Genomic DNA, 27,144 nt, shown 5'->3' with positions numbered 1-27,144 from the left:
TCGGGAAATCCTTATAATTGATCAAACTTTGCAAATCAACCAAGTTGTTATTACACGTAGAGGGGTAGCTCTGGTTCCAGACTAAAGATATATAGACTAGGTTACAATCGAAATAGCTGAATTGTCGGAACAATCAAATCGTCGTACCAGATGTATATACTTAGTTAACTTGCACGTTTCGTCTCTAATAAGGACTGTTAAGTTTGTTCCACGATGAGGAGTTTATGTAGTACTAGTAGTTATAACCAAAGCTGATATTCCTTCACGCCTATTAATTAACATTTTCTCAAGCAATAATCAATCACCCCAACCCTCTCCCCCTAAACACCGCCTCTTGACACAGCAGACTAACCCTCTTAAACAACCTTCTCCATTCCAAAGGACAGCCTCTCGCCTTTTCAAATCCAACTACATAGAGTCCGTCTCCTTCTTCACTGGTAACCCTCTCAACCCCAACACGCCCTGTCAAAACGCATTGTCTGCTATCCCTCGTCGCAATCTTAATGTACGCATCATCACCTTGCTTCTCCAACTCTTCAATATTCTCATTATAACACCTCTCATCAACCGGTACCCCGGATTTCCGCAGACTACTTAACAGAAGCGGGAGCAAACGTGAATAAGGCCAAAGAGTATAAAACCTCGTTAACCGTCCTGATGGACAAATGTCATTGAACTGTCTTGCAGCCTGTGTCAAAGTAAGAGATACCGCCGGTTGTGCCGAAAATTGCGATTGCGAGGGGTCTTCGTTCACAGACTCTAATATCTGCTGGTCGTTGTAGTTAAAACTGCTAAACGAAGATTGCTGGGATTGGTATTGTTGTCTTCGCTGGTTTGCAGCAAAGCTTTGCACGTTTGCGGCCTTTTCACGGAGATATTGACTTGGCTGTTGACTGCTTAGCTCTGGATTGACGTCTTCTGGGTCTAGTGTGAGGGATTCCATGTCATCACTCAGTGCTTGAGTGTTAGGGACCAGGTCCGTTGCATCTGTTGCGTCCGTTGCGGCTGAGGAGCTTGGTTCTGCTTGTGAACTTAGTTGTGCACGGAAAGTTTCGACGTCATCGACAACTATAGTATCTTCTTCTTCGTAGTCCATGTCATCGTCATCGCCTTCGTCGTCACCGTCGTCTTCTGGAGTAGCAGCGACTTGGGTGAGGGGTACATGGAGACCCTCGACTAGACGTGTCGCAAGGACCAACCCTCTTGCACGAGCCTCCACGTTTAGAAGGGGGTTGTTGGTTTTATACCATAAGTGTGATCTTATTTGTTCCATTGTATAGCGTTTGCTGGGATCGATTTCCATCATGGCTTGGATGAGAGCTATCTAGCTTGTTAGAATCGATTATAGATATAGGTAGTAGGAAGGGACATACGTCGAACAGCTGGTTTTATTTGGGGCCATGGGTCGTATGTGGCATTTCCACCAGTGGACTTATATTGGACATACTCCGGAGAGCGGTTGGTTGGTTCGTCCCAGGGTGTATTTCCCGTTAAAAGGACGAAGAGAACAACACCACAGGACCATACGTCTACTTGGTCGCCTATGTAACCTTTGCCTTCGGATACCTGTTATATCAATGAAAGGAGATTGGCGGCCTGGAGTTAGTGTCAGTCCGTCTACTACGCTGAGGTAAATTAAGAAATGGGTCAAAATAGATTCCGTACCTCGGGTGCAACGTATGGTGGCGATCCGACGAGCTGAGTACTCTTTTTGACCTGGTTTTTATGTTTGAACAATGTTGCAAAACCAAAGTCGGCGATTTTGAGGTTGCCATCTGAGTCCAAGAGGATATTCTCCGGTTTGATGTCCCGATGAGCGACACCTTTAGAGTGAATGAATTCGGTACCGGCGATAAGTTGTTGGAAGTAATAATGAGCAATGTCTTCTTGAACACCCACGTCGGCCTCTAAAGACAAAATTTTTTCATTAACATCACGTTTCTAGAAAAGGATGCTGGTCTCGTCGTACCAATTTTATCGAATAAATCTCCACCATCCGCGAATTCCATAGCGATCCATCTCCATATGGTGCTTTCACCACTGGCATAAAATTGGATGACGTTCTTATGGGCACCGACATGCTGGTGCAGGCCGACTTCCATAAGAAGTTGCTTTGGAGTTATGTTGCCATACTTCTCAGAATATTGCTTGTGGATGAACTTGACAGCACAAACAGTACCGGATCCTGGCTCCTTTCCTTTACGGATGCTATATTTTATATTAATCAATATTAACCCGATGTCACGACAAGATGATCGATCTGAAGATGAGTTCGAAAGGTTCACGTACAAAGCATAAGCGCCACGACCGAGAGTTTCCGATACCAGATCGAAGGGTAGGTTCGTTGGCAATGGTGCCAACTGACTGTGAGGCGGCTGATCGTTGGGGTCCCAATTGGTTAGCTTTGAAGACTTTCCCTCTGTGAAGTGGTCTGTGCTTGAAGCTGTGGAGATGTGGAGATGTGATAAGTATCAGCCTTACCTGAGCCATGCCAGCCTTGGTAGCTAGGTACCCGAAGGATGTAACTACCCCTGGTAGCTGAGCAGAATATGTATGTGATATAATATAATCTGCAGTTGCTATCACGATCGATCACGATCAATCACCGTCTGAGTGCACGTCCACGTCCTACCAACGGTCAACCAGCAACTGAATTGAAGCTGGCCAAAACTGCAAAACGCGAAGATATACGCGAGTCGCGAGAGCACGTTCCCAGTCAACCGATATCTGCCCTGTAGTTAGTGTCCATGTACCGTGTGGGGGTTAATTGGCTTGACTTAACTGAGCTCAGCCTGGCTAACTGGCAAATATGTTTGTGTTGGTTGAGTTGAGGTGACAACAGCCGCTGTCAGTTTGGCCTTTTTGTTTTGGTCGCAGAAATAGCTTAATTCCCGGCTCTTTCGCTGTCAACCCCAAGAAATCTATCAGGGTCCAGTCCACACATAAAAAGTCCTCTTTCTCTCCCTCTCGGTATTCTTCCAGTCTCGAGGCGTATTCAAACTATTTCCAGCTACAAGACTTCTTCTCTGTCTTCTTCTGATCTTTCTTTTTCTATTCACGACTTTCGTACCAGCTCGTAGAACTGTCTTCGGCTTCTGACTATCGATCTACCCTACACATCATCGCCATATCCTCTCTCGATCCTAGACATCATGAGCGTCTCTACCTCCACAGTGGCTCCTGCGGCCGGCAGCTCTAATACCACAAACGTTACCAAGAGGTACTGCTTCCTGCCTCTTTTTATAGTTCCTGGATGCGAAATAAAAAATTAAAAAAAAATTAATTAAAAAAAAGAGATATGTAGTTGTTAACCTTGAAAAATCATCTAGACTTCAAAAAGAACTCATGCAGCTCATGATGTCTCCCTCTCCCGGCACCTCCGCCTTCCCAGATGACCCATGCAATCTTCTCAAGTGGACTGCCACCATCGTCGGCCCAGATGATACATACTTCGGTATGCTATACCCCAGTTTTCTAGCTTTCGAATGAGATACTGACATCCATATCTCCGTGTGTTGCAGCTGGCAAGACCTTCAAACTCTCCTTCACCTTCCCCGGCGATTACCCTCTCCAACCACCCACCGTCCTCTTCACCACCCCAATGTTCCACCCGAACGTCGATATGGCCGGCCGCATCTGCCTCGACATCCTCAAGGACAAGTGGTCTGCTGTCTACAACATACAGTCGATCCTTTTGTCCCTTCAGAGTCTCCTTGGCGAGCCAAACAACAAATCTCCGTTGAACGGCCAAGCCGCACAGCTCTGGGATGAGGATCCGAAAGAGTATAAGAGATTGTTGGAGAAGAGGCATCAAGAGGCGGAGTAGACTTCTTTGATTCTACTCCCTTTCTTTCTCTTTTACCTCTCATGTTTATCTTGACGACGGCCGGAAATATATAGGACCAAGCGAAATGACTGAAACGACCTTTTTCACGTTTTTCTTTCTTTCTTTCTTCCTTACCTCATATCAGTAAATTAATGCTTTTCTGTTTAATCTCGGGTTCTTTTTTACTCTGCTATTCTGCTCGGTTTTAAGCCTTGCCTTGCTACTAAGCGGTGGTTTCATTAGGGTTTCCCTCATGGCGTTTTTCCTTTTATCAGTGGGTGGACGGGGTTTTATCTTCTTCCTTTTCGTCCATCCGGTATTTCAATTGTTAGGCATGAGATGGAGAGGGCGTAGATAGCTAGACAGACGAGACGACAGACACTTCTTTCTACTTGGAATGAAAATATTACCGCTCTCTCGATTGGCTTTTCCTTCCCTCTCTTTCGTTTTCTCTCTCTTACCCATTTTGAGTTATTGGCCTTGCCCTGTCTTACCTTTTGAATCGATAATTTTGAGCATCTTACCGATCTCAAATTTTGCTAGGTCCGTAAATTCTGGAGTATACTCTTGGTTCCGATGAATTCTAGCCTGCAACTGGTTTGTTTCCGGGTGAATAGATGGGTCGTGGTTATTCAATCGTGTATCTTGCAACCGGCCCCTTTCAGATATCTAACTCCCTGCAAGCACATCTCAATTGATACTGCAGGGTTCCTGGAGTTTAGAGTCTTCATATAGATGTGCAACAATGGCTTGAATACATATGGAGATCTATGAGATTATATATATAAAGTCGGCTGATGGGGCCTGGACACGGGGCTATCTTACGAGATGCGCCGACGATGTCGGAAGATACACATACCCCCAAACACTCTTCAGGGTTGATTGTACAGTTCTTCTTTGCTCCTATGTATCTGTAGATGAGTTCCCATTTTATAGTAGAAGATAATTCTATTGCTAGTAGGGGACCGAGAGAGGAGTATGTCACTTCTGTCTCGAGCTCATCAATCTTTTCAATATAATACTTCTAAGATAAGATTTTGGTACTCTATATTTATGCACACCAGCCCGACAGGTTTAGGCAAGCTAGCCAGCTAGTTTGAGCCGATCTTTGTACGTATATACAAAGAATTAATCGATCTTGGTGGTTTTATAAAGCTAGAAATTATGCTTTTCATCAAGCTTAAGCTGTCCCCCGCAATTTTTAGGTGGGGTTTAGCCAGTGGAGCGATTAATTATCATCTGAATATCTGTTTCGTTTCTTCTTAATCCGGTAGGTACTTCAAGACGAGTCTAAATAGATTTGAGCGGTTAGATAACGGATATTAGTTTATAAGTTCACTGCCAGAGCCTCAATAGCTGCGAGCCTGAAAGGGCGCTGTGGGGCAGAGATCTAACGCCATAATTACGCAAATGGTGGCTGGTGCGAGGCGGTAAATCATGCACTTCGTTGAAGTCCCCTCTCAAAGTCGTGTTGCGCTGTTGTAGTTTATACACCAAGCTTACATAATCTTGGCAGAACATCTTGTCACACGTATCCAAATTGGGTAAAGTAAACGAATTCGCAAACATGACCGCAATCGCGTGAACCTGTCTGCTCACTGCTCTTCGTCATACCAATCTCCATCCCACAGGCCTATTCCTATACCCAGCCAAACGAACCCATAATACGATGGTCAAGCCACTACAATTCAAGGGCGACAAAAAGCCTCTCAAAAAACGAAAACGTACCGAGCCGGACGAAGATACCAACGCTACATCCTCCCTATCCGCCTCCACAGCCGAGAAGTTCGGTTCATCAGCAGCTGGAAGTTCGACAGCATTAACGACCACAACAAACGAAAAGGAGAAGAAAGTTAAAGTTATAAACGAAAACTTAGATGCAGATGATGGATGGGTTAATTCAGATATATTAGAGGATATCAAGGGCCCGGTGATATTTGCTTTTGTAGGTTCTATTCTGGGTCTTCTTGGTTTTCGTTTTTTCCCCTGCGATGGGATGAGATGAGATGAGGTGTGGAGGGTCTGTTCACGTGTCAAGATGGATATTTGAAATTTGGGATGGGATTTCATATTTGGAAAGGCCGTCATGGGGTTTAGAGGACATGGCTATGTGGGTAACTGGTGCTATTGTCAGCGTGTGTACCTGCGTCTACCTGCAGACCCGGGCGTAGGGCTGGACCGCATGGCGGATTATTTCATCCGATGTTTTCTCAATATTTCGCTTTGGTGGATCCCGTGCCTTGGACCCTGAATTCGGCTGCACTCCCTCAGAAATTTTTGAATTGTTTTTTTTTTTTGGAGATATATTGTGGGAGAAGTCATGGCTAATGATGGATATGATGTAATAGGCGTCCACACCACCTACATGTCTTGCATGCGATGCGACAGGGAAGGTATTTGCTTCGGTACTACGAGATGTCGATGGAGAGGATTTATCGACAGCAGAGCCGCATGATGTATGTTTCCTCCTGGTGCTATCCTTTCCTCTTTTCAGGTGATTCACCGAACTAACTATTGTGATAATAGGTCCGTCAAGTTTGGACTGTTACCCGAATACCCACCTCCACACGATTCGCTTTCAAAGGTCACCATGGGAAATACCTCGCCTGCGATAAATTTGGTATCTTATCCGCTACAAAGGACGCAATAAGTCCCGAAGAAGAGTTTACACCTGTGAAGACGGAAACAGGATGGGGTATTCAGACTTGTCGGGATAAGTTTTTGAGAGGGGAAGAGAAGAATGTTAGTAGTGGTGGGAGAGGGAGTGGAGCCCCCACCGGTGGTATAGTAGTGGATGTTAGAGGAGATGCAGAGACTATTGGATTCGCGGAAACGTGGGTGGTCAGAGGACAGAGGAGGTTTAAGACGAAGGTGAAAAAGGAGGGCGACAAGGAAGATCGGATTAGTCGGAAGGAGTTGGAGCAACTGTGAGTAATATTCTTTCAATGTGTATGCCGAAATGGTTTGGGAGGTATGCTGACGTTTTATGGGAATTTACAGGGCAGGACAGCATCTCGACGATGATCAGGTGAAGCAACTAAAGAAGGCGAGGCGAGAGGGAAATCTACAATCTGCGTTGCTAGATATACGGCAAAAGAAGAAGCGTGATAAGTTTGCATGGTAAAAAAAATAACGAGCCAGAACCAATTTTGAAATCATAATGGTGTGGGATGTACGATATCTTTATAAATTTCTTGATTCTTCATTGTGGAGTATGGAATAAAACGGAGCTAGAAAAAACGGAAGCTACAACTGATTTAAGGGATGAGCGACGGATATGCAAAGCACGGCCGTTTGCATGGTAAGTTTGTCGGGGAAATTCCAGGTTTTGGACACACCTTTTTGAGGGGCAGGTGTGGTGGGACTATGCAGCCCTTGCTTGGAGGGGTAAGAGGGGCTCGAAGGTAGATACAAAGGAATACATTCGACGGGTTCTTCCTCTTCTTTCGCTTTCGCAAATGTCAGGGTCCGCAATGCTCACGTTGACACTCACACTCACGCTAACGCTAACACCCATATCCTCAATATCTCTGTAATCAGAAATGTAGCCTTTTAATTTTGCGAAGTGACGTACGTGCAGATATGTCTTCGGGAATGAGTGAGACCGTGAGCTCAGATGAGGGGGAAGCTCGAAGCTAAGCTCCAAAATCCAACATGCTTACCGAATCAGCTGACCCTTGTTCGGAATCAAAAATCAGCAGAGGAGTGACATAGTCTGCTGGCCCAAATTGTATGGTGAACAAAGGTACCTCTTGGCCAGGTGAATTTTTGAGCTAAAAGATATCGGTGACTTTATCAGCGGTTAGTGTTTGTAACTATCTCTTTTTCCATTTCTCTTAGTATGTAATTGCAATTGTTTTGGTTTTTCTTTTGGGACAGCTGTCAAGCGGCGAGGATACTATTGGCTGGATTGGCCCATCGATATCACAAGCACACACTTACAAAGAGGCCTAGTCGAACTTGTCCCCAGCCATTTCCGAAAGACCCCATCACATTGCCAAAAAGGGTAATGTTATTGTTTTGGTCTTTGAAGTTCGATGGGGGAGGGCTTTCTTCCCTTCCATCAGGGAGGAGGGGGGAAAAGACAATTAAAATGTAAATTAGTTTTTGAGGGAGGGGCAGAAAGAAGAGAAGGACACTTATCCTTCTTCATCCTTCTTTCTTTCTTTCCTTCTTTTCTTTCTCTCCGATACAATAAATTATATTGCAATCTATCACCAACCTCCAAATTGCAAATTATCTCTCCACATGTTACAAGTACAAGTCCACTTGTTGAGAAAAGGTAATTCAAGACCCTGACTCGAGTCCCATCGCTCCGTTCGCTTGCGCAGCGGCTGTCACTTTCTGTTCCTGTTCCTGTCTTTTCTGCGTACATACCTACCCAATTCCAAGTTCCAAGCTTCGTCAAAGTTGTAAGCGCAAGCTTCCCCCCGCTCGTTCTCTGGCCAGTTAAGTTACCAGCGGTGACCTCAATCACTAAGCCGATAAGGAAGTGATGCAGTGGGGAGCTGTTACCTGAGTTGTTGCCAAGACCGGGATTCCAACACAACACATCGCTCCCATTCGTCCCATCTTCCTATCAGGTCATTTCTTAGTGCCTGCCAGCCCCCCACCTTATCTGATCCTGCCCACCACACCATCGCAAGCTTCCCTCGACCCTCCACTAGCTAGCATCCCATCGCAACTTCATCACCTCCGAATCCTCTGTCGCTGACCCTGTCCTTCTCTCAGACCTCCTTACCGACCCCGTCCTTCTCTTTTCCATCGACTCTATCCGAATATCTCCTTCAATCATCTCTCCGACCAAGCTACTACCGCCTCGCTTGCTAGTTACATGTTGGTCTCCACCCGTCCGCATGAAGATACATACATACTACGCACTACTTCATCAACCGAAACTGACCAGACAAAAAGAGTCATAGAATTCAACCACAACCACTTAGCTCCGCGAAATCCTTCTCCTCCGACCAATAACACGAAGTCACTCGATTAGGCGACCTCTAACAAGCCACACTAAAACACTCATCGCGTTTTCCGACAAGTTCAACTTGCATTGCATTCTACCTCTTGTGTAGTCAGCACCCGTAGCCTAGCTGATATTGATATCGCAAGCCAGTAAAAGGTACTATAAAAGCTACCCCTCCCTTTCGGATCCTCTTTTCGAACCGAGATTCCTTCCTCTCCAGTTAGTCTCTATCTCTTTGCATGTAACTCCTTCGGGTCTTTCGAGCCACGACGGACCGGAATCAAGTTCGCAAGCAAGCAAGATATATACTCGAGAAGCTGGATATCCATCATCTACACATTCTTTTCTTTTTGTTGTCATTTTCTCCTTTTTCATTTTCATTTTCTTGTTCTTTCCCCTGTTCTTTAACGATTGCGACATTCCCTTCCTTCTTCCTTCCCTGTTATTTCGCTTTCTTTTGTTATCTATTCCTTCCTTCTTTCTATCAATCTATCATATTAGGAGTCTTCATGCAGCTTCCTAACCCTCATTTCGTAGCTGGCGTCAACACCAAACCCCCCAGTAAACCCCATCAACCTACCAAAAGGATAAGTCTTTCAGCAAATCCTCCCCGCATGCAGGAAGATCTTCCCAAAATCCCCAAGAGGGACTTCCTAGTCCCAAAGAATCTTAATGGCGGTTCTTTGTTCGACACATCGGACGACGAAGATGGCGTCTTCACCCCTGGTCCAGGTTACTCGTCAGCCGCGACTAGTCTAGGCTCAATTCTCGGTCCTAATAAGATCGCACCGTCTACGCAGCCTTCTCGGCCGGCGACTCCTAGAGCCTCTCTTTTGAATCCTAATGCTCCTCGAAATAACGGTGAAACTGTCGTCCTTGCTCCGGTGGCTGCCCCACCAACACCAACTTCGCTTATTGAGCAACGAGAGCGAGAACGAGAGCTACTTCGAAAGCGCAAGAGGGAGCAAACTCCCGTTGAAGATCCAGTTCAAATACAAATACAAACAGAGCACCGCGATCGTGAAGGCAGACTCCTAGAACGCGGGTTTAAGAGTCCGAGTCCTAGTTCTTTGAAGCCAATTATTAAAAGGTCACCCAAAAGAGTTAGTGTTAGATTTAGTGATGTTCTCAAGGCTTCTCCGAATCTCACATCGGCCTCGGTAGCTCTTGCTAATGTGCAAAAGACCAGGAAGAGTAGCATTGATGCCACAGTTCGAAATGAAACTATCAGAGAAGAGTCGTCGGATACTGTAGAAGAAGCCACGACCTCAGCCACGCCGGCCCCCAAGGTGAAGCGTCGTAAGGCTAACAAGTTTGGCCTTTCCGCTGGTTCCTTCGGAGTTCTTTCTAGCAGCGTTATTGCCGCCTGCGTCGGGTATCTTACTATGAAAAGTTTCTCGAATGATTCTAGAACATCTGATATTTTGGCCAACCTCTGTAAGTTGGAGGCTATACAAAGTTTCGGCGATGCAGTACCGTTTTGCTCCAGTCCCGGAATCCGTGCCGGAAAACCTCGTGGGCCTAGATACCACAAGGGTGATCAGTCCCCGCCAGACTATAAACGGCTTATGGAATTGCAATTTAGTTTTGAGAAGATCTTGGAGGACTCTGTTGGAGGTAGTAGACTTGCCTACGACATGAAGAATAGTGAGATGGCGGTTCGAGATTTGACCATACTAGTTCGAGTCTCCGGCCTTGCCTGTCGGTACGTTTAATCATCCATTCCTTTTTCCGAGTATGCGTAGTTAACAAGAGTTTATAGTGAGCAATTATCAATCCATCTAGAGGAGTTTGGCGACAATGCACGCATTGCATCACGCAGCCTCTCCAAGTTCTCTTCTCGCGTTATGGGAACTATCGACAGCATTCTTGCCCTTGACGAATGGGCAAAGAAAACTCTAGAAAATATAAGAGATTCGGAATCGGGTCCCAAGTCTTTTAGCAGCTTGGTTCTGTGGAGGGATAATGACCAGATTCGCAGAGACGTCGCCAATACTTTCACCAAGACGACCGAAGGAATGAATGGACAGCTGCAACGACTAGTTCTAGAAGCCCAGAACGTTCTCACTATTCTCGACCAGCTGGAAGAAAAACTTACAACAATTCGTAAGCCTCTCCCCCACAGGAACCTTACTACGAGATGGTATGAACTAATTTTTATGTTATAGACGAAATCATCTCCCGCGAAGCTAATCACGTCAAGATGGAGCATGACGAAGTTTTGTCCGCAATCTTCACTAAACTCGGAGCCAACAAGCAGAAAATCGCCCGCAGCAAGGAACAAGTTGCCTTGTTACACAACGTAAATCACTATCGAAAAACGGCGCTCAGCCACGTTTCCGCCACTGTTGTTGAACTCGACCGCATGAGCGCCGATCTCGAACAACTCAGGGAAACAGTTGCAGCACCAAGCCTTATGGAGGGGATTGTCGAAGTTCCTATCGAACTCCACATTCGAAATATCGATCAAGGGATTCTACGTTTGACTGCCGGAAGATTAAAGGCCTCGACTAGAAAAGAGGAGTATGTGGATTCATACCCATTGCTTTCCCTGTAGCACGTGCCAGAGTGCTGATACGCCTTGGTGTTTGTAGGTACACACAAGCTGTCCTCGCCGGGGTTGATTACTCGAACATGTTGATCAATTCCCAAATTGCCGATGCTGCATCGCAGCAAATTCTCCATAATGTGGAGTTATAATGGTTTTGTCTCGCACGCACTATTTACTATGGTACACCCCGCGGACCACCCCCTGTTTTTCCCTGTCACAGTTGATAAAATCTCCTTATGCTCCCTTATGATGGTTATCAGAAGCTTTATCATAGCGGATATTACTTGAGGGCTTATTTTTTTTCCGACAGTTTTCTTCTCTTTTTATTATCGGAGTCCTGTGTGGGGGTTTATTAGGTTTTGTATCGGGAATTCAAGGAACTTCGTCAAATATACGCCTCGGAGTTCTGGCCTTTTGTTTTTGCAGTTATGTTTTTTTTCTTTTCTATTTGCATTGCAATGCTCTTGCTTTGGCCGCCCAGGTATCGTATAAAACGATGTAAACCTCGAGGCAAATGGCTCCCCTGCCTGTTTTTGATTGCTACGTCACACATGCTTGCTTTAGTCTTACCATATCTCCACTTCCCTGCGCCATAGTATAGTGTCTCTTTTTCCACCTTCGACAAGCAAGCGAACGATTTGCAAATTTACTGTCTATTGGCATTTTAGCTAACCTCATCCTGTACTTTTGAAATTTCCTTTGTTTGCACAAACACATAACTAGCACAGCGCTTTTGGTTTGTTTTTGCGTCTCAGCGAACGCCTTTTTTTCTCTTTACAACTCATGTATACCCAAACTCCATTTCCTTTCATCTTAACGGCTCCTGGATATGTACTACTGTCTCTTCTTTTCCCCTTCTCTTGCGTTTTGATTACCTTAGCGTCGGAATCATGTATCAACGGAGTTTGAATGTGGTATGGTGGTGTCCCCGGTTCTTCGTCTACATTCTTATTGCCTTTCCTATCGTTTTTTCTTTTCATTTCCTTTTCTACATTTTTTAGTTTTATTTACTACTCTTTTCCTCTTCTTCTTTTATGTTTCAAAGCATAGCACAACTGTAGGTCGAATATAGTCTTGTGTAATATTTATTTTATTCATGTATCAAGAACCTTTTTTTCTCATTTTCGTTTTTGTTTCCGGGACAGTATTATATAAAGTATCTCCTTTTTTCTTCTTCTTCGAACGGACGGTATTTTGTAATTTACCAGAACTTACACAGCCCTTTACCTTCTTGTATAAGTATGAACGGCCGATGGCATATTTTTACTCCCTTCTTCACTTCTTTATTGTTTTCCTTCGATCGAGTGTTGTAATTGGGAGATATATATGGAGGAATTTTTGTGGTATCGGCGTAAGGCTTTATCAGGGTAGTTGCTTTCTTCGTTTATCCTAGTGGGACTTTTTGTTTTTTAGTTTTATTTTCGGGAAAGAGGAAGGGATATATGTGTGTACGTAGAGCCACTTTTATTCCAGATGGTACGATATAAATTTAGGAGAGAGGGGTGGATGAAGATTTTGTCCCTAGGAAATCAATATATAATCTAGATTTTCCTTTTTCCTAGGGAAGCCGCAACTAGTTATAACGTTAGGAATAGGTTTAATCCCTAGGTTTTGACCCTGAGTACATTCTGCATAATATTCACAGACCCTGAGCTCGAGGAATTCGATGCAAATTTGGCGTAGGACCCAGTTGGGTTGGTAGGAAAATAGGTTTGTCTTGTCGGGATGGATTAGTACTAGGGGGCAGGAATCAGCTATGTTTTCTGGTTTTCTGGATCCTAGCGAGGATTTGGGGTTTAGGATTGCAGGGGGTGTCGTTGGATTCGGGGGATAACATTGTAGGCTGTTGGATGCTGGTAGGAACATATATAGGATTAGGATGAGACGGTGAAGGAATTTATATGATAGGATTCTAGGAATATTCTTTTCCTTTCTTTTTTGAAAAGGCCGGCCATATATATGGATATACCTTGAGATTGGTACAAAACTTCCAGGTCTGGGTACGAGACAAGTTCAAAAGCTAAATCAGTCAATTCGCGAATTCGCGTCGATGTTCATAACTACTTTTCAAGTGATGTTTAAGTCCTCTCCTGATGAAATAAACTTGACCATGACATTGAAAGCAAACTATTTTATAAATTTACTTCGGAACATCATTTCTCGGAGCAATCGTGCATGCATGGGATATTGAATTTTGTTAAGGTTAGTATATAGAAAATAACGAACCGGTAAATATAATAAACCTGAGTATTCACCAAATAAGAAATAGGTTAATTAACATAGAATAGCAACGTATGGAAAAATGAAGAACTACATTTACTATAGCATCATTTATAAGATGTAATATTCCGCTACTGGTAATAAGCTACAAAATCCTCATATGTTAGTTAATGTAAGCTTCGTTTGCCATGGTTATTTCATAATAGTAAACATTAACACGATATTTATGAAAGAAGACGTAGCTCAAGTAAGGATAGATTATGTCGATACGAAATCCAACAGTGTTGATCAGAGTATAGTAATCAACATTCCGTCAAAGAACGGCCTTCTAAAATGTTGTCTGTTGCATTTTTCGAACAGGCATCGGGAGGCGTAACTATTGCAGCCTACGCTTGAGTACCCCACGGCCCATATACCGCCCAATAACCACCCCATTACAGCGGTACCAATCCCTAAAAATATGTCCGTATTCGATTGCTTGAAAAAGAATACCCGTCTACCACTCTACGTCCCACCATTAAGATGGCGAGAGGAACATCTCGAGCATCTCCGAGTTTCTAAAACGATATCGAGGCTCGAGTTACCGATAATACCGAGTGATATATTGGAAGCCCTCAATCCAATTCCGGGTACACCGGCTCCGAGATCAAAGAAATATGTTGACTTACGATGGTTCTGTGAGTCGGCAATATTTGAGTTGCTTGAGGCTATCGGGTTGAGTTATAAATACTATGCCCAAACGGACCGGCATCGGTTCGTGGTGATCATCTTTGCTTAGTTTCTTAAGTTCAACGTTGTTTGCTAATATGTAGATTTTGTATGTATACATTTATTTTAGCATCGATCTCACATTGAAAAGAATCAAGACACCGATAGTACCAGATTGTGTGGTTTACGCACATACAAACTACATTGATCAGAGAGTTTTTGTTGCCATCCTTAGCTCTGTTCAAGAGAGTAGGTTGTCGGGCGCAGAGATGCTAAGGAGGTTACCGAAAAGATATGCTGTACAGCGGGATCAGCGTAAATACCCGTTGTCACCGTTTTCATTTGCAGCTCTGTTGGCGATAGCGCAGAATCGATATTACTGTTGTCGGAGCTTGGAAATATATGAGGTATTCTTTTATCATTAGTTTTTGAACCTCGAGTAAGTTTAATGTAGTGCAATTGACTAATTAATTTCTTTTATAGGCCGATTTGATATACATCGAAGCAGACTGCTCTGTCACTCTAATCAGTGCTGAATTCACAGGGAAATACATTGAGCATGTGATAACCGGCGAAGGGGAGCTTGGGAATAATGTTAATGTCAAACTTAGTGTTTTAGAAGGGTATAACTTCTCCCTTCGCTGCCCACAAATTCGAGTCTTCGGTTCCCAGATTTTGGTTTGTTTTACTAACCGCACTTCCACTATTTTTTTAGTTTAAGCGGGCCGGATTCTTGGAGCCACTACCAGCCTTTTCTATGGCTTGTGAAAGAACATTTTGAGGAAACGGAGCCTATTGATGAATAGCTCTCAGAAAAGAGCGACTCAAATAAGGAATAGAAAAAGGCCTACGGGGGAAATTTCATTTGTGGACGGTCCTATCGAATTTAATAATAAATATACTACCAATACAGCGTAAGCTTTTCTTCTTCACAGTATTAATCTTCGCGTTCTATAATTTCCTCCTTTTCGTTTGGGCTGGTGCAACGATATATGATAACTCGTCCACAAAATTCCCTCCGAGGTCATGTCGGGGATAGCTCTCTGCATCGTAATCTTCATCCATTTGATTTCCGCCGTAGTTCTCTCGGTCTTCATTCGCTAAGTCCTCTTCGTTGCTGCCTTCGCCGTCTTCCATCAAGTAATCGGGGTTTTCGTCCTCGGGCCTTGGTAGAAAATCACCGCTCCCACCGATGTCATACCCAGCGGCCTGGTGACCGTCAAGCCCATCACCGACGGTACTAGAAAGTATCGGTGAGGCGTTTATTATATGTACATTGTAAAAGTAGTCGATCAACGAAGCCATCATGACTATAGCATCTCGGCGATGTGTCCTCTTAGCTACATCTCGTCGGTAGCTCAAATCCACGGTCAAGTAGTAGTTCTCGCTACTAAGGTCGGAATCGTAGCCGGGGACGAGATAGCTTTTTAAATACTCTTTGGTGAACCGAGTCGTCGCAATCTGGAAATGAGTGTGCTGAAATATTATAAGGAATACACTAAATCGGGACCGACTCCGACATGTAGATTATAGTTAGAGATATTCTAATACTAGTTGTATTACCGTACAAGAAGGAGCGGGATATTGATGTGCATTATATTAGCTGGTGATACTTACCGTAGATTTTCGTCGCTAAGTCTGTCAATCATTGCTTCAGCCTAAAAATCATGGCTACATCAGCCTACCTACCAGTTAATTACAACTACAGCCCTTCCAAACCCTAGACTATAGTTATGTATCCAAGAGGATATATAATATATCGGCTTAAGGTTTCTTACAGTTTCAAAGTCGGCTGCGGTCCAAATACGACGATAGATAGTCGCCCACATTTCAGCGATATTCTGTCCTAGTCGTTGACAATCGCCACCTGCGGTCGAAATTGTCAAAGATTCTGGATCTAAAATGCGCATGTCTCTCTTTGTCTCAACAGAGCAAACCCAGGTAAAATTCGTGATTTCACCACTCGAACCCGTATTCTTTACAAGAACGGTAAAGCAGCCATCGTCGTATACTCTGGAATTGACAATACCAGCTTTAACTTGGGAGTGGTGCGGCCAGCTCTCATACCAAAGATAAGCGTTATCTATCTTTTTTTCAGGAGTATGGTACCTCGAGAACAATGAATCCGGGTTCATGTACTCCAATATGGTTCCTTGAATAAATTGGTTTGCCAAATAGTGTGACATGGGTTCTGCCTTCGATTCATCGATCTTGTTGTCCTGTTGACTGACTATCCCTACTATCGGAGTAAGCGCTGCCCGAATGACCAGTCTTTGGCGGAGGACTAGAAGCTTGTTCTGATGAAAACGGAGAGCTCGAGATCGTCGTTTTTTGTTTTGCGAAGCTTGTCTTGCAGCGCGTGGCCATTGATTGTGGCTTCCGTCACTAGCAAGTGATTTCTGCGAATCTCCGTAGTCTTTGCGAATAGCATCGCCGATAGCTATCATAAACGGCCCAAATTTAGTATCCCTAGCTGAGGCTCCTAACTCTATCGGATTCTTCGTTCTCAGAACAATATCTTTTATATCACACAAAGATTGAAGATCTTTTTCCCGTGAGGAATTGGCGATAGCCTCCTCACATCTTGAATAATTCGTTCGTAGATGAGAAACGGCCCACTGTGAACTTTTTCTAAGACTCGAAAGTACTTCAGATTCTCAAGGCCCCAGTGACTACCACTCTGGTGGAGATCGAGGAACTCAAAGCTTTCAGAATGGTCATTTCTAGAGGAGAATACCCGTTCAAATTGAGACACCGTTGACGGATAGTTGTCCCCTCCAGATTTACCGGCCAACGCTGACATCGAGGAAAATCCTAACTTTAACGAAGTCAGGACACGAAGTAGTTAAGAAAGCTAGATTTTTTTCCTTTCAAAGATTTTTTAAATATTAATCTGCGTTTGAGGATCTGAGAGAGACAAGCCTGTGCCCAAACTAATGCCCTAGTTAATAACTCCGTGAGAAGCCGAGGACAATCGTGCAAATCCGGGACAGGATGTATAGGTGTATTTAAGTATTAATAAGTTAAGACAGATTAAATCTACAAGATTTACGTAGGTTTGAATTCCAGAACTCTCATCACTGTACTTAAGTAATTACCATATCACAAATATGGAAACGGGGTAGATCTATAGATACAGCTTCCCCTCTTTAGAGCCACGTACTATCAATTTGAGAGCTCAAAAGCACCTACTGCAGCTATGCATTGCATATGCATGTATGTGGATATCGATACCAAGAAAATCTAGAGAGTGCACAAGAGCTGTGGCACAGAGCAGATAATACGCGACTGGGCCGGCTCCAGTCGAACCATCGAGCCCCGTATGTACATTTGTTATTTCGCAATTTTGGAGGGTACCGAGTGGTCTCGAGGCTAGGTACCGAGTGCGTCTTGTTTTTTATTGCTGCATGCATGCCAACAAAGATATATATATTTTTACATTGAATACAGAACTCATATTGCTAGCTAGCAATCAAGAATGCGTGACTACGCGCAATTGCTCGAGTTTAAATAGTTACTAGCTATTTAAAGCGAGGAGTCTAAGCTATAAGGTTGGTTTCGACGCCTTACCTAAGCTTCTCCAATATATTTGTAACAGTTACAGCACATGCATATATGTCATACCGATACTATCGATATCGATAGCCTCGAGACTATATAGACTCATATACTGGTAGTTTATGTATACGTAGTCTGCGCTTGCTCTACATGCTACAGTACAGTTGCAATGCAACTACAGCTACAGCTCTGCACTGTTGTAATTTAATGTAATTAATTATATTAATTACTTAGCTATAGTAAACGTAAGCTTAGCTAAGCTAAGCTAAGGTTAACGTTGCCGGTTGCACTGAATTGGCCATTATGAGGTGACACGTGACAACGCGACACTGGCTAGTCACACAGACACGTTCGCATTCAACATCCCAACATTAACATACATCACCGGCAGTTATTGTCCACCTTCACCTCGCGAGCTCGATGTCCACCACATACTTCAAATAGCAAAATGTCTATATTCGATGCTTTAAAGAAAACAAGCCGGAAACCTCTTTACGTCCTGCCTGAGAGCTGGGGCGTGCATCATCTAGATCATTTTCGACTCTCTAAAATACCCCGAGGTTTGATTTTGCCACGTCTAGATCTAAGAGAAGGGATCCCGCCGAGACTACTACTACTACCACGTCGCATGCCTGGTTGTCCTTATTACATAGTGCTCTCTGATTTCCTTCGTCACTCTATATGCGATTTTCTTGTTTTTAATAAACTCTCATACGATCATCGCGTTGTAAGAACCCTTGTGTATCGTTTTGTTATCTGGTTCTATCTAAAATACTTCAGCCCAAACTATCTACTAATCAATCGGCTTTTCTTTACAGCCGTAAGAGGGTACAACTCAAACTTATAGTAAACCAAATCAAAACCACAACAGTAGCAGAAGACGTTATGCTATAATTTCCGGGAATATAGGAATATTCATCGCAATTACAAATTGGCATACCGAAGACAAGGTTTTGAGCCGAAGACTTCTACGGAAGAAGCCCAAGACCCGTAGCCCAAGTTACCCTATAACTCCATACACCTTTGCCAGTTTACTCGCCATAGCACAAAATCGATATCATTACAATAAAGTTCTCGACTTTTATGAGATTCGAGAACCCACCCCCCGCTATGATGCCCAAATCTAGCTAACAAAGCAGACAGGTTGAGATAATTCATTTAAATTCAGATTCGACGGTGGGCTTAATAAGTGCGAAATTCCCACGACAATATATAGAGCATGTTGTCACCGGTAACGGGAAACTCCCAAAGAATATGAGGGTGCAAATTCGAATCCTAGACAAATTTGTAGTCCTAAATTCCCAGAAGAGGTACAAGTCTAATAAACAGTGCCATAGGCTCCGGGCGGAAAATAAATGTGGCGTTATTCTCTATAGGTTTCTACTATCAGCTAAACAGCATCTAGATGCTGTATGGGCGACAAATCAAAATCCTGAATCGTCAGAGGATAACACAGAGATGGAAATCTGCCAGCGGTGTGCTCGTCGTGAATCCTCCGAATCATCCGATGAAGATATAGGCCGTCGCAATACCAAGCGCCAGTTTTGGGCAGATGCGGGTATCTTTGAGCACAAAAAACGCTGTTGGGGAGACCATCAGTTCTATGGGAAAGCCGATATTCCTGAAGACGAGGCTACAGTGAAGAGCAACGGAGCTTTATTCGAAAAGATGTATTCTGTCAAACGGGTCCGCGTCCGAGACATGAATGAGCCTTGGATTTCTAATTCGCCCCCAAGTCCAGATCTTGACTCCGGCTAATGCTCTGCGATAGTGAAAAAAAAATGATTCGTTACGCAGGAGCTGCGAGCGCTCTGTCGGGGTTTGGTAAAAGACACGACAAAACCTCTCGAACCAAGGCCAAATTGCCACCGGGTTACACAACCGACATCGCTGTGCGCTAGGAGGCGAAGTACACTAATTCTCTCGGTATCTCCTCAAAGTCGCTCTTTAGACATCTGGGTATGGGATCGGCCCCTTCTCTACTCATGAGTCGAGGCCAAAGCAGCCTATATTCTGTCCACGTTCGACGTTTTTCAATAAGTCGTAAGATCAGACATTATTTATTTACAAGACGACCATCTAGGCTTAAGTGATGGTCAACCGCGCATAACAAAGCCAAGACGAAGCCACCCAAAGGGCCAAAAACTGTATCTAGAGCAAACTCATCGTTCTTCAGCTATTTTAAATGTTTAAAAGGGCTGTTACATGAAAAGACACTCAACAAATATTCATTAGTTTCGATCCGGACGCAAGTTATACATGTTATGATTGGGGGTAACGTCATATCTACCTGACTTTTCTGAGGCTCAGCTTTTTCACATGCCCAACGACCCTGGAAACAACATCTCCCTTCCCAGATCGGTCGTTGAGCCCAAAGAAGCGTTTCCCTCTTTCTTTTGATAGGCATTTTGGAGACTCTGTTTGAAGATATGAATACTCAAACCTAATACTCCTCTCGCCTAGCATACTATGTGTTGTTTTGAACTCTTTAAGTGGCATAGAATTTACAAATGCCTGCATCGATACATGTTTCAGATTCGGTAATGATTCTGGCAACAGAGTTCGTAGTACCTCGCCAATAGGCGAGCAGTGATACCAAACCCCTCGTGCTCTCGAACAAAACGTCTTCAAAGAAACAAGCGTAGGTGGTAGCCATGTGTTTGGGTTTTCTGCCGGAACAGCTAGATTTACCGCTCCATCGCTTCGGAATATCCGATTTTCGACTTCCAAATGTGTAAGGTTTATTAAACCACGAACGAGAAGGCGGCCGTATACTCCTCCAAAGTCGATTTTGAAGCTGGTTAGTGATGCTGAGTGGGAGAGAACAGCGTTTCCGATTGAAATTCGTTCGGCTCCGTAGTGCCACCCGCGCATAAGATGTAGCGATTCTAGTGCTTTCGGCGCACATATAACTTTGTCGAGGTGGATTCCAGCTGTAGCAAAGTCGTCGATTGCCATGTGTTTGATTTCGCAGCTTCCTTTCTGGGGAACCCAACATATACACATTGGGCCAGCGTCATCCCCAAGTGTGTGACACATGCAGTCGGTTTCTGTATTTCCTGTAGTAGCTCCGACAATGAAGCTAGTGGGTCTCGAGAATCGACCGGCGTTAGACTTGAAGATTTTGACCCTGCCTTCCATCTGATCGTAGTTTGCAATATCTTTGTCGCCCCATCCAAATTCCTTATCGTAAACTACGCCCTCCTCATCCTGTTCGGAAGGTCGTAACCCAAATGCTGTGAAATATTGTATTGCAGGGAATTCTAACAACTGGAATGACATTGGGCACCATGACCGAGCAGATGCCCCCCAGGCGTTTCCATATTCGAATTTCGTTAATGTGCTCTCGCATCTAGGTGGTCTCGTATTGAATGCTTCTTCGAGCAACAACGGCGGCTTAAACCGTGAGGCGTATGAACCACTATGCGATGCGTCCTTTCTAAACTTCAGTTCCACCAAATTCGGTAGGCTATATATCAGAAGCGTCAGAATCATGTCCGACTTCCCTTCCGCAATAGCATCCAGAAATTTTTGGTCGCCAAGCCCAAGATCTGTCGCAATCTTATTCAAAACTTGGATCATTCGCTGCCATTCGACTTGTTTGCCCTTTTGTGCTTCCTCCCGTTGGCCTCGTGTCGCGTTCCCTCCCCAATACGAACTAGACCAAAGATCCGTCTCCCACCATTCTTCGATCGAAAGGATTTTGACAGTTTCTGATCTTTTGGGGTCTGTTTGAATAATCTCCAGAAACCGCGGTACAACAGCTATCGCAATCTTTTGAATCCCGCCTTCAGATTCAAACCCCGACTTTGGAGCTCTATCTGCAACTGACAGTCTTTCGTAAAACAGCGGATAAACAATGTCCCGAAGTCTCCTACAACTTCCCATCAGACCCTCAAGCTCCGCAGGGTCTGGTTTGTATCTTTCAAAGTCGCGGTGGCCATTAATATTCTCCCTATATACTTCCACCGGGATCTCTTGACTTTCGATGAGGGGTACGGGGATATCCTGGATTAACTTCCATCGCCATGTTTCGGTTTGGCGCACGTAAAGAGCGATCTGAGTAAGTAGTTCGTCGGGGAGCGAAAGTAGCGACTTTTTCGCAGGTCGTTTTGGAAATAATGTAAGCATGGTATTTTTTTTTTTTTGAATATCTGAAAGTCCTCAAGTTTAATTTTTGTTTCTGCGCCTGAAAAAATGCGGTCGATGCAATAATAGATATGTATGGTTCTAACTTGGGTATTTTAAAATTTGTACAACACTACAAATAGTGGAGCTGATCTGGAGAGCTTGTTCGGGCGAGTGATATGTATGTATATTAGGAAATGTAAATGCGAGGACGACGTCTCCTGGACAAATCGGAAATTATTAAGGTCGATAGGCTTGGGTATATATATAAGTATCGTCAGTGGCACATCGTCTTTACGCAATCGGCTGGCAGGAATTGCCAGATATGTACTGTCTGGATGGTAATGGTGTGCATGTGCTCCGCGTCGACACGGAGGGCAGCTCGAAGGCGACAATTAGTTCGGTTCCCAAAGTTGCTTATTTCTCCTTCGCTATCGTCGCAATTAATGGTGGGGGAATATGACACCCCACTTTTAGGAATAAAATACGAGAAATCGCATTCGCAAGTAAGGATGGTGGTTTAATAATGGGTATTGTACAAATATACAGTTCATAATGCGTGATGAATTTTTTTTTAGAAAAATTCTTGGGGGGAGGTTGAGGATTTTATAATTAACGAGTGATTCTTTGTCAGGTCATAACCGTGCTTCGTGAAAGGGCCCCCTGAAGTGGATGCGACGTTGTAATTCGATGTGCGCAACTCAATTACCCAGTCCAAGCGCCAGCGTTAATTTTAATTTACGGTCTCTCGGAATTGGCCATTCACATGAAGTCGCAAATTCGATTGCCTAGTTATAAGTGATGGCTAGAGCGCCTTCAGCTAAATTCCGTGCATTCTCGAAGGGATCACGTTCTGCCCTAATGATTTCGCTCAACGATCTCCTTGGCGAAAGTAGCGAAGTCTCTGTGGTCCACTTTGTCGAACAAATTCGGTTCTATAAAATTTATAAAACCCAAGGTTAGTCAGCTAAGCTATTTCAAAATTGACGTCGCAAAAAACAAAATAAAAATAATGTTCCCAAATTTTTACTTACGGGTGAAAACGGCTAGAGTATTTCGAGCAACTCCGGGTGCTTTCGAAGCCCTGGCGCCTTTAACGAAGTGCGGCACGGCTTTGAATTTTCCTTGTGTAATTACCTCCAGAGCTTCGCCCGTCTGGAAAGCCAAACAACTCCTTGGAATTCCAACCTTGACAACCTCTCCCTTTCTGTTCTTAATATATAATCCCGAGTCTGGGTCCGGGGAAGCTGCAAGCTCCTCCAGTTCGACGCCATTTTGTATTGAAGGTAGATTTGACTTCTCATCTACGAACATGGCCGATGTTAAGCCAGTAAGGCAGCCGTGATCGAGATGAGTTCCGCACCAGCTATCCAGATCGTCTTCGCTTTCTTCGGTCGCAGAGCTTGGCGGAGGGAAATAATGGAGAAGTCTAGCCTTGCTCGAAGAAGAAGTCTTGACTATATGTTCGAGATAACCCTTCTTGTAATCTGTGATATTCTTCTCTGCATATCGGTCACAAGCTCGGGCGACAAGTACTGCAGTATCTATTATCAAGGCGCACTATGAAATTATTACTTAGTAACCAATCACAGCCCCAGTATTAACATTCATGGATCCTGTACATACCAGCTCTTGGAATGTCTGTTTAAAACCAGGCAGTATTTCCTCTGTTGGCCATATATTTCCTTTTGTATATTCCGGTAGATGCGGATAGTCTCCTTCAGCACCGTCTAGCTTCGGATCTTTATACCATGCACAGTTAACATAATAACTGCCTTTTAATGTATCGTATTTCCCGTTATCGAGCTTTTCTTTCCCACAAGACCAGCCAACAAGCCACTTCGCTTCCTCGCATTCAAGCGCAGCCAGGTCTGCGGCCGGAAGATTACCAAGGTGGGTAGCGTATGATAGTAGTCGCAGACGAAGCGCAGCAAACTTCGCATCTAGATCCGACACGACAAGAATACCCAACGATTCGGGTCCGAAGGCGTCCTCTAGCTTTTCGAACGGAACAGTACCCCTTTCGAGTTCATCGAGGGAGACGGTTACAGGATCCGCTTTCGCGTATGTCGACATTATGGAGAAATGGTATATATATATTTTGGTGTAGAGGTTGATTCCTGTGTAACGTAACGCTAGTTTATCGATATGCGATAAGGCTTATCTACAGCTGCACGTGAAGGTAATCAATAAGTACTGTACGTATCGAGAAAGGGAAAAGGAAAAAATCGGTAAACTCGGTTCCTCGTAGGTGTAATGCAATGCACTCGAATTTGGAAGTATTTGCGAGTATGAAAGATATCGAAGGACAACTTTAAAAAAACGAGCTACAAAAAAAAAACTTTGGAATCATATCGCGTTTTAAACACTCACCCCGCAGAATCGGATAACGCCGGATTCCTTGTCAGAAAAAGACGGGTTCTAACTATCGACAAACTTAAGGCCTCAGTGTCTCAGACCACCGATAGAGCGCGAGGTTGGAGAGGCTCTTACTACCTGCCTTGCTCGAAAGATGTCGGCTATCGATGCAGCTGGGGAATCCTTGACAAATGGTTTTGCAACAGTCCAACACAATTGGGTTTCCGGAGTGCAAGCACTATTTTGGTAGGTCAGGTCTCTGGTAAGGCGCCATCAATGGGTCATTGGGCATGGAATTTAGTTGTCAGACAAATACGAGCAGGGGAAGATAGAGTAACGAACCCAGGGTGGTGCAAGCTGTTTTATTTCGGTGTGAACCAGACCAGGGCATGTTTATTAGGCACTTCTAACAAGTCAGTGGAACCGAGCTCATAAGCAAATAACCGGCAGAATGAATACTACTTCGTCCCGTGTTTACTCTATATGTCAGGCGGAATATCATAATTAATATAAGTAACCATAAAATTTGACTAGAGGCGTGGGCGAATGTAATAAAATAGTGGATACTAGAAACTGCCAATGCCACAAATACGATATTATCTTGTCTCCTGCGCAGCCACCCCCAAAGGGGCGGATGCCATTAAAAATTACTAAAAACTTACTAGTAAGAAATAAATAAAAATCATTTACAATACGGATTGTTAAGTCATCAGCCTTTTGACGATTCTGGCTGTTCCCAAGTAATATATATTTACCAGATTATAATTAGCTAGAATATTTGAATCCACATAGCTAGAATCCATGGATTGATCGACTGGGACCAGCCGACATCCTCTCACGGACTAAGTGCATGTTACTATAACCACCCGCATGGATGATACAATGGTAATCAAAAATAAAATCGAAGCTCCACCATATAAGTTAGATATTTCTATCTAAGTTCTATTCCCATCATATATAGATGCTAAAAATACACGATGTATACACCCGTTAATCTATCTAAGTATCATACAAATCCCAAATACTTCATCCAGCCCAAGCCTATTTCTCGGTAATGGCATATTTGACATCATCAATCACAATCGTACAATAAGCTCCAGGCATCCCAGTCAACAAACCCGCCAAAAACGTCTCATTTTCTGAGATCGTGATCACAAGTCGAGTGATATCGTTCTCAAGGTTGAAAGTAGCCTTCTTCATCCCATCAGCCGCACTAATAAGTCCAGGGTAAGACTCTTCCTCCTGCGAATCCAAAGCCTGAAGAGATTGTGTGCCATCAGGGTTGGACACTGTGACATAAGGTGTGAAGGCAACCTTGCAAATCATTGGCGTAGCGCCTTCGTTGGGGACATGGACTTGACAGCCGAATTTGAGTTCTTGAGGTTTGAACCCAGCGACCTCTGAGCCCGGGTAGAGGATTTCCAAAGCAGGAGGGCTGAACTCGTCGCTGACTGGTAGTCGGGCGGATGCGGCTAGTCCGCCAGAGTTTTCAACGACGTTGAAATTAGTGAAGAGGATGTCGGAGTTGACACCAACTGGGGCGTCGTACTCGGGGGAATTTTCGAACTAGAAAGACAGATCGTCAAATTGTTAGCCAGGGTTTATAAGTGAGAGTGTTTTGAGAACTTTAATATACTTACGTCTGCGACAACATCGCGTGCCGAGTAACCCAGTCCCGCGAAGAGCGAAAGGAGAGAAAGGGAAAGAAAAGTCGATCGAACCATTTTGATATATGGGTATAGATAAGTTGAAGAACTCAATTAATCAACTATAACAAGGAAAGCGGTAAAGAGTGACAGAAACCAATAAATCTCAGATCGATACTATTTTTCAATTCAGACTTTGGAAGAGCAAGATGTAAATCCCTTTCCTTCTTCATCAGAAGCCCACTACTCCTTAAATACAAATCCGCTGAAGTGGAGCTCGAGCTCAGACCTACTATACTAGACCATCTCTATACCAAGTATATCCGTCCAAAAAAATGTTGACCCTTAACAAACCTGCTTTCCAACATGTGCGGCCTTGGAAAATTGAAGCCGAGACATGATAGCTATAGCGAAGGGGATACTATCGCTTTCCAGGATCATAATTACCTCTTGGACACATGGATTCCATGTGTTTCTTCCCTCCCCATTATATTAATATACCCTGTCTTTGTGCGCCCCCATGTTGCAAACAAGAGCAAAGTTCACAACTGCGGCCGACGATCCTTGCCCCGAACGTTTACACAGCTCCAACGTCCTTAAAAGATAGTGGGGACATTAAGTAAGATGTCAACGAGTTTATGGGAGGCGTCGCTGGATATGGCATAAACGGCGCACCGGATTTCAGAACCACTTTCCCCGAAACGATAGCGCCTAAAATGGTTAGCGAGTTGGTAACAACCATCACCTTAGCTTTGTTTCCCACCCCCTTATGCCCTCGGACGCGGTGCCGAAGCCTAACGAAACATTAAAACCCTGGGAACTTCGTTGACAAAAGGGTTTTTGGCCAAGAAAATGGCATACTCGGAATTGAGCGATCGATAAATTACTGTTGTGTCAGGTTCAAGATTTGGCCTCCACTTTGGCAAATGCGGCAACCGGGTGCTTTCCATTCCATACTTTCTACACATCCCTCATACCCCTTTCTTAGCCCATGCTTAGGAAATCCTGGGCCGACATGTTTATTCTGTAGCCTCAAGCTTGAGAAAATCATACGCAACAAGAAACAGTCGAGTACAAAATGCCCCTCCGCTCAGTTACATAGTAAGTCCGCTCAGTTAAGGCTTGCAGTTGTAATCGATAAGATAGCTAAGCTGCAGGGACAGCTAAGCTAGTTAATTGCCCG

At 44.1% G+C, this 27,144-nt stretch overlaps 11 protein-coding genes across 11 annotated transcripts; 5 read left to right on the top strand and 6 right to left on the bottom strand.

Annotated features, from left to right (window-relative positions):
- Positions 1-301: 301 nt before the first annotated feature.
- Positions 302-2,490, bottom strand: AOL_s00080g44 (uncharacterized protein; the record flags this gene model as incomplete). Its single annotated transcript, XM_011124419.1, has 6 exons — positions 302-1,320; positions 1,374-1,566; positions 1,666-1,907; positions 1,970-2,208; positions 2,290-2,375; positions 2,482-2,490. 6 exons carry the CDS (start codon positions 2,488-2,490, stop codon positions 302-304), a joined length of 1,788 nt encoding a protein of 595 aa, XP_011122721.1.
- Positions 2,491-3,152: 662 nt separating this feature from the next.
- Positions 3,153-3,826, top strand: AOL_s00080g43 (uncharacterized protein; the record flags this gene model as incomplete). The annotated part of the gene is made up of 3 exons (XM_011124418.1): positions 3,153-3,220; positions 3,330-3,454; positions 3,522-3,826. 3 exons carry the CDS (start codon positions 3,153-3,155, stop codon positions 3,824-3,826), a joined length of 498 nt encoding a protein of 165 aa, XP_011122720.1.
- Positions 3,827-5,495: 1,669 nt separating this feature from the next.
- On the top strand, positions 5,496-6,950 carry AOL_s00080g42 (uncharacterized protein; the record flags this gene model as incomplete). The annotated part of the gene is made up of 4 exons (XM_011124417.1): positions 5,496-5,771; positions 6,175-6,282; positions 6,353-6,753; positions 6,827-6,950. 4 exons carry the CDS (start codon positions 5,496-5,498, stop codon positions 6,948-6,950), a joined length of 909 nt encoding a protein of 302 aa, XP_011122719.1.
- Positions 6,951-9,406: 2,456 nt separating this feature from the next.
- AOL_s00080g41 (uncharacterized protein) lies at positions 9,407-11,492 on the top strand (the record flags this gene model as incomplete). The annotated part of the gene is made up of 4 exons (XM_011124416.1): positions 9,407-10,497; positions 10,555-10,898; positions 10,961-11,315; positions 11,387-11,492. 4 exons carry the CDS (start codon positions 9,407-9,409, stop codon positions 11,490-11,492), a joined length of 1,896 nt encoding a protein of 631 aa, XP_011122718.1.
- Positions 11,493-14,023: 2,531 nt separating this feature from the next.
- Positions 14,024-14,341, top strand: AOL_s00080g40 (uncharacterized protein; the record flags this gene model as incomplete). The annotated part of the gene is made up of 1 exon (XM_011124415.1): positions 14,024-14,341. One exon carries the CDS (start codon positions 14,024-14,026, stop codon positions 14,339-14,341), a length of 318 nt encoding a protein of 105 aa, XP_011122717.1.
- An 881-nt stretch (positions 14,342-15,222) lies between these two features.
- AOL_s00080g39 (uncharacterized protein) lies at positions 15,223-16,718 on the bottom strand (the record flags this gene model as incomplete). Its single annotated transcript, XM_011124414.1, has 3 exons — positions 15,223-15,769; positions 15,889-15,929; positions 16,050-16,718. 3 exons carry the CDS (start codon positions 16,716-16,718, stop codon positions 15,223-15,225), a joined length of 1,257 nt encoding a protein of 418 aa, XP_011122716.1.
- A 74-nt stretch (positions 16,719-16,792) lies between these two features.
- Positions 16,793-17,074, bottom strand: AOL_s00080g38 (uncharacterized protein; the record flags this gene model as incomplete). The annotated part of the gene is made up of 1 exon (XM_011124413.1): positions 16,793-17,074. One exon carries the CDS (start codon positions 17,072-17,074, stop codon positions 16,793-16,795), a length of 282 nt encoding a protein of 93 aa, XP_011122715.1.
- Positions 17,075-19,287: 2,213 nt separating this feature from the next.
- AOL_s00080g37 (uncharacterized protein) lies at positions 19,288-19,587 on the top strand (the record flags this gene model as incomplete). Its single annotated transcript, XM_011124412.1, has 1 exon — positions 19,288-19,587. One exon carries the CDS (start codon positions 19,288-19,290, stop codon positions 19,585-19,587), a length of 300 nt encoding a protein of 99 aa, XP_011122714.1.
- Positions 19,588-20,115: 528 nt separating this feature from the next.
- Positions 20,116-21,960, bottom strand: AOL_s00080g36 (uncharacterized protein; the record flags this gene model as incomplete). Its single annotated transcript, XM_011124411.1, has 1 exon — positions 20,116-21,960. One exon carries the CDS (start codon positions 21,958-21,960, stop codon positions 20,116-20,118), a length of 1,845 nt encoding a protein of 614 aa, XP_011122713.1.
- An 855-nt stretch (positions 21,961-22,815) lies between these two features.
- AOL_s00080g35 (uncharacterized protein) lies at positions 22,816-24,033 on the bottom strand (the record flags this gene model as incomplete). Its single annotated transcript, XM_011124410.1, has 3 exons — positions 22,816-22,892; positions 22,992-23,517; positions 23,584-24,033. 3 exons carry the CDS (start codon positions 24,031-24,033, stop codon positions 22,816-22,818), a joined length of 1,053 nt encoding a protein of 350 aa, XP_011122712.1.
- A 1,323-nt stretch (positions 24,034-25,356) lies between these two features.
- On the bottom strand, positions 25,357-26,039 carry AOL_s00080g34 (uncharacterized protein; the record flags this gene model as incomplete). The annotated part of the gene is made up of 2 exons (XM_011124409.1): positions 25,357-25,881; positions 25,956-26,039. The coding sequence occupies 2 exons, from the start codon at positions 26,037-26,039 to the stop codon at positions 25,357-25,359; spliced, it is 609 nt and encodes a 202-aa protein (XP_011122711.1).
- Between the last annotated feature and the right edge of the window lie 1,105 nt (positions 26,040-27,144).

Source organism: Orbilia oligospora (genome assembly GCF_000225545.1).
Source record: "Orbilia oligospora ATCC 24927 unplaced genomic scaffold scaffold00080, whole genome shotgun sequence".
NCBI lineage: Eukaryota > Fungi > Ascomycota > Orbiliomycetes > Orbiliales > Orbiliaceae > Orbilia > Orbilia oligospora.
This window is presented reverse-complemented; position numbering and strand designations above follow the sequence as displayed.